At 36.7% G+C, this 13,879-nt stretch overlaps 1 protein-coding gene across 2 annotated transcripts; it reads right to left on the reverse strand.

Moving 5' to 3' along the window:
• Positions 1 to 287: 287 nt before the first annotated feature.
• On the reverse strand, positions 288 to 12,881 carry LOC116296692 (E3 ubiquitin-protein ligase TRIM56). 2 transcript variants are annotated; one of them, XM_089037770.1, is made up of 7 exons: positions 12,590 to 12,881; positions 9,577 to 10,017; positions 7,078 to 7,104; positions 5,282 to 5,657; positions 4,347 to 4,582; positions 2,422 to 2,550; positions 288 to 1,989 (listed from the first exon to the last, which is right to left on the reverse strand). In XM_089037770.1, exons 1-7 carry the CDS (start codon positions 12,696 to 12,698, stop codon positions 1,820 to 1,822), a joined length of 1,488 nt encoding a protein of 495 aa, XP_088893896.1. In that variant the 5' UTR covers positions 12,699 to 12,881; the 3' UTR covers positions 288 to 1,819. The 2 variants fall into 2 exon arrangements, with proteins under 2 accessions (XP_088893896.1, XP_088893897.1); XM_089037771.1 differs by lacking the exon at positions 7,078 to 7,104 and having other exon boundaries at positions 12,590 to 12,880.
• Between the last annotated feature and the right edge of the window lie 998 nt (positions 12,882 to 13,879).

Below are 13,879 nucleotides of genomic sequence, written 5' to 3' on the forward strand. Positions count from 1 at the left end.
AAAAGATCGTTGCATTTATTTCAGTATTTTCAAAGTAATCCATATTACAAAATCTTAGTAAGATCGTAACTGAAACACAGCATGGGCTACCTGTGGATTTGCTATGTGAGTGAACATTTGCATAATATTTAAACCCTTCACAATAAGTACGCTTGCACTCTTCGAGTATCCACGAATTAAAAAGAAAGAAAAAAAAAAAAGAAAGCAACAAACAGACAAAAGACTAAAAAACACACACAAACAAAAAACAAAACTCGGCATAATAAAACCATTAACCACAACTCAAATAGCAACAATAACAAAACAGTCATTGTTATATCTGTTTATTTTTTCCAATTATACTTTCCTAACTATCTTCCACATGATCATAACTAACTTGGATAATTTAAGAAACGATATAAAATATATACCTATATATAATCACTTTACTCCTTGCTTTAAATATATGAATATATCTCTGGTTGTGGACTATTACGTTGCGACTACATTAACAAAGGAAACCAGAACAAATTTCAAATCAAATTGGCAAACAACAGTTTAACACTGCATAACAGATGAATTGATGATTTCTGGAGTTTAAAATGTTACTTGTTCACTTCTGATCACACACACTAACACAAACACGCGCGCGCGCGTATAATTAGCAATTATTCGCCGAAGGCGAAGTGAATATCGGGGATTATTGCCTCCGTTCTCGGTAATTAACTCTTACATATTTACCGAGACGTGAGTTTTCGAGCGGCGAGGTAAATATTATCCATATTCACCGAGCCTGATCAAAACGATTGCCGGCAGATGCCATTTTGTTGCCGACTCAATATTTTGAGATTCAGAGGTGAATATCGTACAATATTCACCTCCAATTAACCAATGAGCGCGCGCGTTCTTAGGAAGTACACAAGTCGGTATATGCTAAACTAAAATATTCACCTAGTTCAAAAACGTTGTCATCGCCAAAGGCGATAGACGATAGGTCATTCCGACACGGAAATGGTTACGTTGAATACAAAGAACATCGAATCATTCTCAACACTAAGGTCCATACTCTTGACAAGAAGAAGAAGAAGAAACACAAGACATTTCAGCTATTTTTGGATCTTGGAATGACATATATCCTATATCTTTTCGCCTATTGCCTATCGCCTTTGGCGATGACAAAGTTTTTTGAATTAGGCGCATACTTTAAAGGAAAAATATGAAAACGTGCACAGATTCCTTTGTTTAAAAACTCAATCGCGCATAATTGCCTAATTTGTTTGAAAATTTGTCTGGGAGGCCTTGGTTGTTGTAGTGGAGCTTTCACATTGATAAACAGGTCGTGATGTATCTCAATCGTCACAATGATGTAATATAACAATTTGATCTGATCAACCCCTATTTTTGTTTTAGCTTCTAACAGGTATTTTTAAATTTAGTAAAACAGAAAGCTAATTGCTCTAGCCGGAAAAAGCATGTTTAAATTATCACAATGATGAAGAAAACTTATTTTAAAACGATTAGGGGTTAATAAGAAGCATTTAAAAATTGACCAAAACATGCAGTCCCTGGGTATTTTCTCGTACAAATTCTTCTACTTTTTGAAAGTTTTTCAGGTTTTCATTTGTCGACTTTTTAGCCCATTGCACGTGAAGAATTATCTGAAAAACGTTAGTGTAGAGCGCAGGTTTGTGCTAATCTTGCTTAATTACTTAACTATGACTTCGTGATGAATTCACAAACAAAATGGACCGATGTATTCTTTCTTGCATAGAGCATAAATACTTCTCATATTGTATAAATACTGTATTCTTCAAGAACGTTCTGACGATATGTATGTGTGCTAGACTGGTATCTTTATTCCATAAGCGAAGCTCCAAGGTCCTTGCCCCACAGTATTGATTGCGCATGAGCGAAACTGGACATGTTCTCCAGGAGGAAGCAGCTTTAGTCTGTCGACTATTACATTGTGATCAAAGCCTTTGTAGATTTCTACGAACGAATTGTTGGGTCCTGCGCAAAAGACAAATATACCACTATTTTAATAAACGTTGTCATCGCCAAAGCCGATAGGCGATGGAAATGTTTCGTTGAATACAAAGAACACTGAATCGGCCGATCACAATACTAAGGTCAGTGTTCTTGAAGAGAATAAGATGCAGAAGAGTCATTCCAGTTATTCTTGAATCTTGGAACTATGACCTATTTCCTATCACTTTTCGCCTATCCCCTATTTCCAATCGCCTTTGGCGATGAAAACGTTTATTGAAATAGGTGTATACAAACTCATTCGTTTACAATAAATACTAGCAATGGGATGATTAGATGTCAAATGGAGAGCCCCTAATGCAATTCCTTTCCCCAAGTGTCCTTTTAAGGGGGAAAGCAAACACTATATGGAAAGCAAGTAGGCAGGCATGCAAGAGGGAAAAGAAGAAATGTTACCTGTACTGCACTGAAGTAGATATCCCACCACGGGATACAAAAAGAAATTCGAATCCGGTGGGTTCCACACAACACGGACATTCTTGTCTTCGGTAATGGAACAGGAAAGCTTTTCTGGTGGACATGGAGCTTTAAAAACAATAAATAAATCCATCAATCTACTTTGTTTTAAGAGGATACCACTTGACAGTAATTCGAATGATAAACTAAAGGTCCTCTTTCAGGGACGGGGCCGCCATTAACGTGGTCATCCAAACCACATGAAATAACTCCGATATCTGCTATCAATGATGGCAATTGAACTGTGTGGAGTGCAATTTGGACCAAAATCATACGAGTGATTACGCGCGGGAGTGCAATTTGTTAATCACAAGTATGATTTTGATCCAAAATTGCACGACACGAAGTTCAATTGCCACTTAATCATATCCTTTTTGTAATCATACACAAGAGACAAAATAAAGAGTGCAGAATAATCAATTTAATGTAGAAGAAGAAGTAAATCAATCAGGTTTTTCCTGGTATAAAATAAACAATTTATCAGCAAATCATTAAATATTCATAAATAATGCTAATTATTCTATTCTCTGATTGGCTGAATATAAGAATTCTGTTCTGTGATTGGTTCTTTCAAAAAGATGCGATTAAGAGCTCAAAAGGAACTAAGGATGCGATTTGGGAATTAATCGCACTCCTTTGAACCAATTTGATTGCAGGACTTGGTAGTGATTACAAAAAGGATATGATTAAAGTTAAAAGCAAACGAAACCCAGTATACTACCAGTTTCTCAGTTGAGTTTGGCGCGACAGATGTTTTGTGTCAGAGTTTTAACGGCTAAATGTTCATGTTGTCAGGGGCAACCCCCCAAAAGTGCAGAAGTATGATAATAGCAGAGGTCGGAGTTACACTCCGACTGCCTTCAGACAATTGTTACATTTGGTCAGTTTTTATACATTTCATTGTATTGACCCAAATGCCTCGACTTGAAACAGTTGTTTGAAGGCAACAGAGTGTTACTCCGATATCTGCTGTTACCGGTGATAATGTATTGGCATACTAATATACACGGGCTTTCGTAAGTTAAACCGACACATTTCGGTGTGAAGCTGGCTGGTTTTACCAAATAAGGTGTGTACCAGCTCGTTTGGCAGCAAAAGAGGCCGTGCAAAGAAGTATGACAATGGACCTTTATCACATGGCGGCCATGTTTATTCTCATGACAATAAAAACCTTTGTTTCCCCAGCATAAATTAATTCTCAGGCGCTTGAATTTGAGGCTACGCGTGGTGGAATGTATTGTTCAATCCAACATGGCTGCCGCGTGAATAAGACATATTAAGAGGAAATGTTTTTCAATAACAAGCAATAATGTCAAAGCCAAAAACTAGACCTTCGTATGTGTTTTGATCCCAATTTTCGTTTTGGGTTAACACTCAAAACCTTTTTTAACAGTTAGAAACTGATGTACTATGATAAAATGCTTGTTTGAAGCAGTATTTTCAATTGTACAAAGTTGTTTTGTTGCATTTGTGTTAGAATGTAGCTTTGTCAGGCTTTTTTACAGAAAATGTATGGTAAATAAGCAAATGAAGGCCTAAACCTCATTTTCGATTCAAATTTTTGCTTTGGGTTAACACATTCATTCCACTTTCATCCGTCATCTCCACTTCCAAACAAGTTAAACTTTCTGAATAACAAGATTTTAGCCTTGTGAAACAGCCTTTCTTCAAGAAAATAGTATTTGGCGTTTATCGCTTGAATACGAAAAGAATTCTCTCTTAATGTAAAACATTTGGTCATAAAGCCTGGGTCATGATGATTATCAGTGATGTTGCCGTGACAACATGCAAATTTCAACGACAAAACTTCGTGACAAAACTTCTGTCGTGCCAAGCTTAACTGAGAATTGTAGTATGCCACTTACGCACTACTAGTTTAGCACAAGTCCTTAAACTGTTGACCAGTGTCTCGTGATTAGGGAACTGGCATTTGAGGTTTGCCTGGGCCGCAGGTGACGTTTCACAGACCATTTGGAGGACTTTTCGTATTTCATGTTCCACCTCGCTTTTTCGTGTCAGCATTTCGTAGTAATCAAGATCAAGCGCTTTGTTGCAGTCCCTACTTGCTGTTTTAGCACAGCTTGCAATTTCAATCATCTGGCTGTAGGGGAATACAAGATAAAATGATCTGATTCACTCATTTCTCTCTAAAACCACAGACTTCGTGTATTATTGAAATGTTTGGAAGCACGGGTAGCGTGAGAACCGGGTTTGAGTCCCGTCTGGCTAGGACTGGTACTCTCTTGTGTTCGAGGGTTTTTGTTTCCGGGTTCTCTAGTTTTCCTCATTCTGCAAAATGATCATTTTCTAAATTCCAGTTGGAATTCAGTGGATAAAGAGCCACTCTGTGGAAATGCCACCGTTAAAATTCCATTTTTATATACATACATATTATATACAACTGCGGTTGTTATAAACTTTGACCCTTTTGTGCATATACACATTCTCCGGTATTAACCGGTCCGATCGCATATTAATTTTACGGCGAAAACATTTTGTCCTTTTCAATGAAAAGTGGTCATATAATAAAACTCTTATCAACCGAGCTTGGTCAGTCTGTACGGGATAATCTTGACCTCGGTCGGGTACAGACCTCGCTGCGCTCGGTCTGTTCATTCCGACCTCGGTCAAGATTATCCCGTACAGACCTCCCGCTCGGTCAATAAGATCTAAATATTAATTATGACTTATTATTTATTATGAGTATAAATATTATTAATCATTTTATCATATTCTTGAAATTTGCTGTGAACCATAAATACTCACATAACATTTCACCTTTTACATGTTTTTTCCTTACCTGACTTGTTCATTCAAAGCCATCAGCTTTGTTTCACTTCTCTTGGATATTTCCTGCATCAGCAATTTCTCTCCTTGGTCAATTGCAGCTCTGAGTTCTCTATAGTACCGCCTAGCAACATCCTTAGCCACGATAGTTCCCTGCTTCACATCTTCAATCGTTCTTTGAACTTCACCGCGAGCTTTGATGTATTTGTCTCCATGCTCGTCTACAGCTGCTTGAAGTTGTTCTAATATCCTTCTTTCACGTTCTTCTGCTTCGTGTACTTCAAAGCAACTGTGCCCCACGTGCGAACCGTACATCTGACAGAATCCACAGCACAATGCATTACAGCTACGGCAGTAGAACTTCAGTTTTTCCTTGTGCTCAGGGCATTCTGAAAAACAATTTGCTCGTCAAATACATTTCAAGAGGTGTATTTGGAACAACCTTTTGGGGACGACTTGTTAGTGTTAAGTGTTAGTCGTTTTGTTATCGTTATGATCTATGTATGGTGAGTATTATGGATATAAATTGTTGATGTTGTTCGTGATTACCGTGCTGCAAAACTACACGCGTGCACGATGAAAAGAAGAAGCTGGAGAATAAACGCAATGAGAATGCGTGAAGAGGAAGTAAAGAAATGATCTGCGTGTCAGTAAAAGAGTTCCATCAATACAAGCCATGATAAGAACCATTAAGTGCTGAAGGGATTTAGTACTATCCTCACACGGGGAAAAAGAGGTTAAAAAGTCAATATAAAGTAACCCTATTTAACGTCGGTAGTTCCTCCAGAGAGAGAGGCATTTGCCCCCATTGCACATCCTCATTGTGTCACCTATATCAATGATAGGGCAAATAGCACTAAGGAAAGAATAATTATACGGAACAGAAATGGAAGAAAGTGCAATTATTGAGTTATCAGTTTAGGAAGACACTTGGCGGCCGGTTGCCGAAAACCAGAAAACTCACTGCAAAGAAAAGTGAAAACGACTGATTCAAATCCATGTAAAGTGTTAATATAAGAAAAGAATTATGCAAATAAATATTGACATGCCACGAGATTGGATTGCTATCTAATGAAGAAATGTACTGACAGATCTTTGCCACCAACTTAAAGTTACAATTATAAGAATATTAAGACATAAGATCTTTTGAAAAGGTAGAGTGGTTTAGAAAAACAAGTGTGGTATTGAAGATTTAGAAAATGAATTGATGCAATGCAATTTGGAGAAAAACTTGTAGAAAGCGTATCTTTCATTTTGTGATTAGAAACCAGTGATGGGAAAATGTGGTCGATGTTTACAGCTCAACGCGCAAAAGTATGACCGACACATTTCCATGCGTAGCTGGTTAGTTTTACCAAATAAGGTGTGTAAAATCTTGTTTGGCAGCCAAAAGCCTGTGCATAGAAGTATGCAAATACATTAAATGTGGACATACTTTTGCGCTTTGCGCTGTAAATATATGTAGATAAATGTATGAATAAAGAATACAATGCGAGGGTGTTGTGTGTGGATGGGTAGGATAATGACGTAGTGGATCTGTATCTGTAGACTGAGATGAGGTGACGTAATGTGTGTAATCAAGTATATAATGCGAGGGTGTTGTGTATGGATGAGTACGATAATGATGTAGTGAATGTTTAAGTATTTGTAAACTGAGTTGAGGTGACGTAATGTGTGTAATCAAGTATATAATGCGAGGAGTTTGTGCATTATGGCTAGGATAATATATGACGTGGTGGATGTTTACGTATCTGTAAACTGAGATGAGGTGTCGTTCGTCGTGACGTCGATGGATATGTTCGCCCTCACCTGGGACAAGACTAGGTTTTAAACAATCTGAATAAAGAATAATAAAACATTTCTTTTTGTTACTTGAATATTAAAGACATGACTAAGCCAGGAAATACGTTTCCAGAAACTTTTTTTCTGGAAATGTTTCTTTGATGTTTCCCAGTTTAGACACGTGGGCAAAAAACCTTGCTACTCGCGACGACACGAGTGAAAAACGTCTGCGCATGCTCTAAATGCGTATGCAAATTAATCAAAACTTCTTCAAGCTATCCTAAAAATATGTAAATTTGACTTTCAAACATGCCTCATAAATTGGACTTCACAAAATACCAAAACCTAGTGTCCATTCTTGAAACTTAAGGCTATTTCTTTTACATACTTTTTTTCAATACAGTATTTTGGTCCCACAAAAGTATACTCGCGAACTTTGACAAAAAGCAACATTTATTTTCTAACTCAAACTCTTCCAAATTCTTCTTCTTTGTGCTGACATTCACGCATGCGCAAACCTCTTTCTATAGTATCACTCGCGACAAATTTTGCTTCAAAGAATCAAAAAATATGTTTCGGCAGTACTTCGAAAACAATTCACGTTTCCAATGTGTTTTCCCAAATGTTTCTTGACAGTAACCAGGGCTTAGACACAATTCTACAAATACCTGCCGACGTAAAACTTTAGGTAGTACAAACGTTTCTTTCATTAGTCATTCCGAGGTTAAGGAAAAAACTGTGTCGAGTTGGCATTGCAGTGCATTGTGGGGCTGTTTCATGGGTCATAATTCCAAGATGGCATCTATATACTCCCCTAAACCCCCACCCCATAAAAAATGCACTGCAATGCAAATTCGAGCCAGTTGATTCTCAAAACTCGGCGAATGTCATTTGAATTATTTTAGTATATGGTACATTGCTGTTTTGTGACGTCATAGCCGCCATGTTGGTTGACTTAAACAAAATATTTCTCATTCAGGTTTTGCTTGTCGCATCAGCCAACATGGACATCACGAATCACTAGAAAGTAAGGACATCGTAAACTGGATTTTAGATTTTGTGGTGGTGGTTAAAGGGATCGCAAGGAATAGCAACTGCTTGACTACATTTTAATTGCAAATGCTAGTCCCTTTTCAAATTCGGTAAATACCGCCGTGTTGTATCGCAAGACTCAATTGTACCAGGTCTAGCCTCGTTTAAGAGCAACGTAATTGCAAAAGTCTGCAAAAACTTACAAATTTCTCGCGCGCTGATTGGTTATTTTTAGATAAAGCTGACGTCAACGATCGCGCGCTCTTTCCGTTGGTTCTTTTGATCGCTAAAAATGAGAAGTTTTTTTCGTTTTTGTTAGTTGTAAAAAAATCAAATAGACATCAGTTTTTTATGTGTCTGTCCTCTTATGGACGATAAATTGCGTTATCACATTGTCAAAGTAGTACTGCGTATCCACACTACTTTTGACGATGTGATAACGCAATTCATCGTCAATAAGAGGACAGACACATAAAAAACTGATGTCTATTTGTTAAGTGTAATGTAAAGAATGTGCAAGTTGAATAATATTCCACGGATCCGGGCTTTTAATGGTATCTCTGATTATCCATGATTCTTATGGTATCTTCACTGAAAAACAGCGGTTTGCATCGAATACGAAACAGGTGTAATTTGGACGTTTTAGAACAGATTCGTCTTGCCTGACAAACGCCGTGTTCAGCAGGGACAAAATTGATAGATATCGGTTAAGCCAATCGTCACAGTGCGTGTTAATACTTAATTTATCCAATCAGAATTGTCAGATACAGAACCATCACGGGGACACGACTGAAAAACGTCTGCGCATGCTCTGAACCAGTATGCAAATTAGTCAAAACATAAGTAAATTTGACTTTCAAACATGCCTGATAAATTGGACTTCACAAAATGCCAAAACTTAGTGTCCATGCTTGAAACTTAAGGCTTATCCTTTCATATTGTGTTTGTTAATACATTATCTTGGAGAAAACAAACATTTATTTTCTCACTCACTTCAAAATTCTTAGAAAACGCATGCGCACACAGGTACAGCAATACAGTCATACTAATACCGCTAGTTTCATCTGTTTATCGTAAAATAAAATCTGCTCAGTTGCATTAGGGAAAGTTCATTTAATATGCCGAGAGGAGGGGGGATAAGACTTCTCCTCAAAAACCTTATTTTTCACAGCCCCCCTCCCCCCTCCGTAGGAATTAACCTAATTTTCGAAGCCCCCTTATTGAATTTGTGTCGGTTACAGAGAATCGAAGAGATGGCGTCACTGAATATACATACGAAGATCATGGAAAATTTAGTGGGAACTAAAATGTTGTACACGGAAAGCACGGGTAGGGCGTGCTGGTAATGCATCGCCTCTCACCAGTGGAATCCGGGTTTAACCCAGCCTCAGTATCATATATTGATATTATATACTGTTTTTTTTTTTTAAAGCTAACTTTTATAAAGCTTCTGCCTTACAGAATTTTCAATTTTGAGACTATCTTTCAACAAACCTGGAAGAAGCCCGTAGTCCAATAGAGAGCTTGACGGCCGCTTTTGAATCTGCTGGTTGGATGTTCGCCCCTCACTCAGACTTGAAGAAGATGGTCTCTTATCTTTTGAAGGGCTCTCTTGTGTATTGCGATCCTGTGCGCTGGCGAGACAGATGCTGTGTGATCTGAAGTCCATCTGAGAATGTATCTCGTCAGAACAGCTACCACAGGAATAAACAGAGCATTCAGTACAAAAGAATCTGGCTGACTTTGGTGGGTAGACCTTGGTAGCACAAAAATTACACGTTTGTTCTTGTTCTTTTTCATCTTCGAAGACAGCCGAGAGAATGTCGAGGTTTTTAGTAAGACCTTCGATGCCTTCATTTGTCAGTAGAGTTCGTAACTTGCACGTTGGACATTCTATTACATCGCCTTGCAAATCTCTTACTTTTGTAACACATTCTGGAAAGACAAAGAATACAGAAAACAAAGAAAGAATTAGTATCGTAAACAATTGTGAAACACTTAGAGCATTAAACGGTTATTGTATGAGTGGGAAATGATACGGCAAAAAGACCCCTTGCATGTGACGTCAAAGCAGCTCAATTTTGAGGACAAAACAAAAGAATTTCAATCTCATGAGAATAGTCCCTTTCACAGTTCCCTGCGCCATCTTGAAAGGTAGCCGTGCCTTTGCATCGAAGCAAGACGAACGGTGAGCTTGCAATGATAGAGACATGTGAATAATTGTCCAAGGTGTTAAAAAAAGGTCTCTATCACTGCAAGCTCACCCTTCGTCTCGCTTCGATCCAAAGGCATGGGCAGGGAACTGTGAATGGGACTATTGGAAACCTATATTATGTACTCCAAATTGAGCTGTATTTCAGCGTACTGCAAGGGGTCAATGAGTAGCCGTACTGTGTCTACCGTAGCCGTAGCTACACGCTGTGATTGGATGAATGACTGGAAGACAATGGGAAGCCACTTCAATGTTACGGGATGTCATACCGTGTACGTGTGGTAAGTCAGTACCTTTATGTTCCCACTCATACGAAAACAGCTCTTAAACAAGTACTTTTAGTATTGATACTATAAGAAACAAACCAACAAACAAACACACATTCAACTGACAGACTGACAGATGAAAGACAGACAGACAGACAGAGACAGAGGGGACAAACAAGGGTGTACTTTATTTAGTGAAAGCTAGGAGATCAGATCAAATTATATTATTGTACAAAAAAATCTATTTTTTCCTCATTTTTAAAGATTATTTTTCATTGTTGTCAAGTTTTTGACATTAAATAGCACTGGGGTCTCAAAAAAAAAAAAAAGAAAAAAAAAGAAAGAAAAGAAAAGAAACAAGGAAAACAAAACCCTAAGACTTCTGACAATAAATGATAAGTTTCAAAAGCTTTGCACAGTTTTGGGGCAATACTTCTTCGCCATCAACATAACAGTATTATAACAATACTCCCATTTCAAGTTCACCTCTGCTCAGTCTTAGCCTCGATTGTGTACAAATGTGTTCTTTTCTTTCATTAAAGTCCATTGTATAGTAAGGAATGTAATACAGTATATTTATACAACAATACGAGTTGATTAAAATGCCACAGGCTTTGGTTGAATAGCTGAATATTATGACGCACAACCAAGACTGAGCAAAGAAAACTCGAAACTGGAGTATTTTCCTATTACACTAGAATTTATTTCATGAGTAACAGGGAAATTATGGACTATCTTTTTTACAAAGAGTTGAAAACCTTATTGATTGGAGAGATGAATGAGATGGCTTGGAAAATGGAAAATAATGAGATGTCTCGGAAAATGGAAAAGCTAGATGTTTTTTCTTATTTAACTATATTTATTATTTAATACTTATTGTTCTTTCCAAGGACTATGAAGCTCATCTTGGGAGATTATAATAAAAGGTTATTATGTAAGGACTAGTTCAAACACCACATCTTGTTTTGTGTTTTCATAAATAGCACATTGAAATACATAAACTGTGCCAGCCTCGAGAAGAGTAGCATCCACTAAATAGTGAATACTCTAGCTTCGAGTTCTCTAGATCTGTAGCCCAGGGTTTACCCTTGATTTTGAGTAGAATATTCATGTGTTCCAGTGAAGGTCCATCAAATTTCCATTTGGTATTTGTGAATATTTTTGTAACTAATGTGAAGCTTAAACCCAGAGTAAATGAGTCTGTAGTCAAGGAAAACAGCAGTAATTTGGAACTTGAAAAAGGTATATTCTGAATTTTGTTTTAAAAAATTCCTTTAATAACTTTGAGCTGACACTTGATGATTAACCAAGTTCATGAATGGATGCATTAAGGAAGGTACATGCTATAAAGGATTAATACTTTAAACCAAGCTAATCTACCTTACCAAGGGATGATATCTAGAATTAAGCTTATGTTGTCAAAACAAAGATTTTGGGTGTTCATTTGGAAATATCTTGTTATTAAATAAAGTATGGTCTAAATCTATGAAAAGCTTTAGTTTTTAAATAAACTTTACAAAGAAATATCGAGAAGTATTGCCAGCTTTATTTTATATCAAAGCGTTGCTCAAGACAAATTAAGACTTACTACAGAACAGCCAAAGAAAAAAAAACTTATGACTAAGATAAAACTTAATTCAAGATTAACCTTTAATTTGCTAGCTTTCAAAAGCGAGAAATGTAGATTAAAATAACAGTTTGGATAAACAAAATAAGGTATATTTACATAAGGTTTAGCAACGCATAAGAAAAGCTACCTCAAGAAGAATAAATTATTCAGTTTTAATTGCGTCTCATGACTACCGAATACATTATGATAATAATATTCAAACAAACAACTCTTCATTTTGTTCTAACTTTTCGAGAATTAATTTCCTTCCTATGGCAGTCAAGATTATGTGGCTTAAATAACTTATTTAAAGTTTCTGAACAAAGTTTTGTCAACAGTCAAAAAAACAAAACAAGCGAACTTGCCACGAGTTCATTTTCACTCATTTCCTGACCTTCGTGTAAACATAAGCTTACTTACCAGTGCAAAATGTGTGCTTGCAGTGAAGATTACGAGGGATTCTTTGTGGAAAACCGGTTCCATATTTAGAATAGCATAAAGAGCACACAAGCTCCTTCTTCTCAAACATCGCTAATCAAGGATTTTTTTCATATCAAACCCACTCACGTCTGTTCCATGAACACTGTGTACATTACATTGATAGTTTGTTTGGTTTCGAATATTGCGCTAAGAGACATGCGTGATGGAACATACACAGGAATCCCGCATCAGGAGAAAGAAGGGACTGGCTATAAAGTAAAGGTGGGGGATGAAAATTCGATTTGAAGGAGCTATTTTAAACACTAGTGATGAAAATATTTCAAACACTAGTGATAAAAATAGATTTTCATTAGGTTTCAAAACCCATCCACGTGATCCGAAAAGTGTCCATCCATTGGTCGCTGAGCTTATGAATTATTAACGAGTTTGAGAAGATTGTTTTTCAAATGTTCTGGCTAAAATTTATCATTTTAATAGACCTTTCCCGAATTCGCTTGGATGACCGCGAAACAATGGTTTGAAGTCGAGACTGGACTTGATTGATTTGTTCATCAAGTTCAACCTCGCCTTGAAACTATTGTTTCGTGATCAGTCAAGAAAATTCGTGAAAGATCTATTAGAAACGCAAATCTACAATAGAAGAATAACTGATTCAACGATTCTTACACTTAGTCATTTAAACAATTTGTAAGCTCTAATAAGTCAAATTTTCAAAGTCATGAAAGAAAACAAATCTTGTACGATATTTTTCACTCACCTGTAGCAGAAAGTACGCAATATATAGCTTATAATTTTCCTCATCCTTGTGTGTACAACATCGTCGGGAAATAATTTGCTTCATACAAGTTGTAAAAGAGAAGAAGAATTTTTCTTTCACGACACAGAACCATTGCATTCAGAAAACAGAATAATCTCTTTAACATTTAATTTGTTTTATCCGGTTGCAAAATATATAAGTAAATTTATAAAATTCAACTACGATTATAAACAACAACAAAAATAAACTACCCTATTATGTGAAATGGGGGAAAAAATCCTCTGTATAATTGAAATTTAATTAATAATAATAGTATTCGTTGCCCTTTGAGGAATTATATTGAACCACCATACATTGAGCAAGGGAAACAATAAGAAATGTCATGTGCAGTGCAACATTTTCACGGATGCGATTGAGACTACATTTTCTCTATCATACAAGAATTTGGGGAATCCAGTTCCATCGGTCTCGTTATTCCTGTTGTTTTAGGACCATCAAAATATAATGATAAC

The sequence above is a fragment of the Actinia tenebrosa genome, unplaced genomic scaffold, assembly GCF_029948245.1.
Source record: "Actinia tenebrosa isolate PJP-AT-01 unplaced genomic scaffold, QUT_ActTen_1.0 PGA_scaffold5__44_contigs__length_20552954, whole genome shotgun sequence".
Classification (NCBI taxonomy): domain Eukaryota; kingdom Metazoa; phylum Cnidaria; class Anthozoa; order Actiniaria; family Actiniidae; genus Actinia; species Actinia tenebrosa.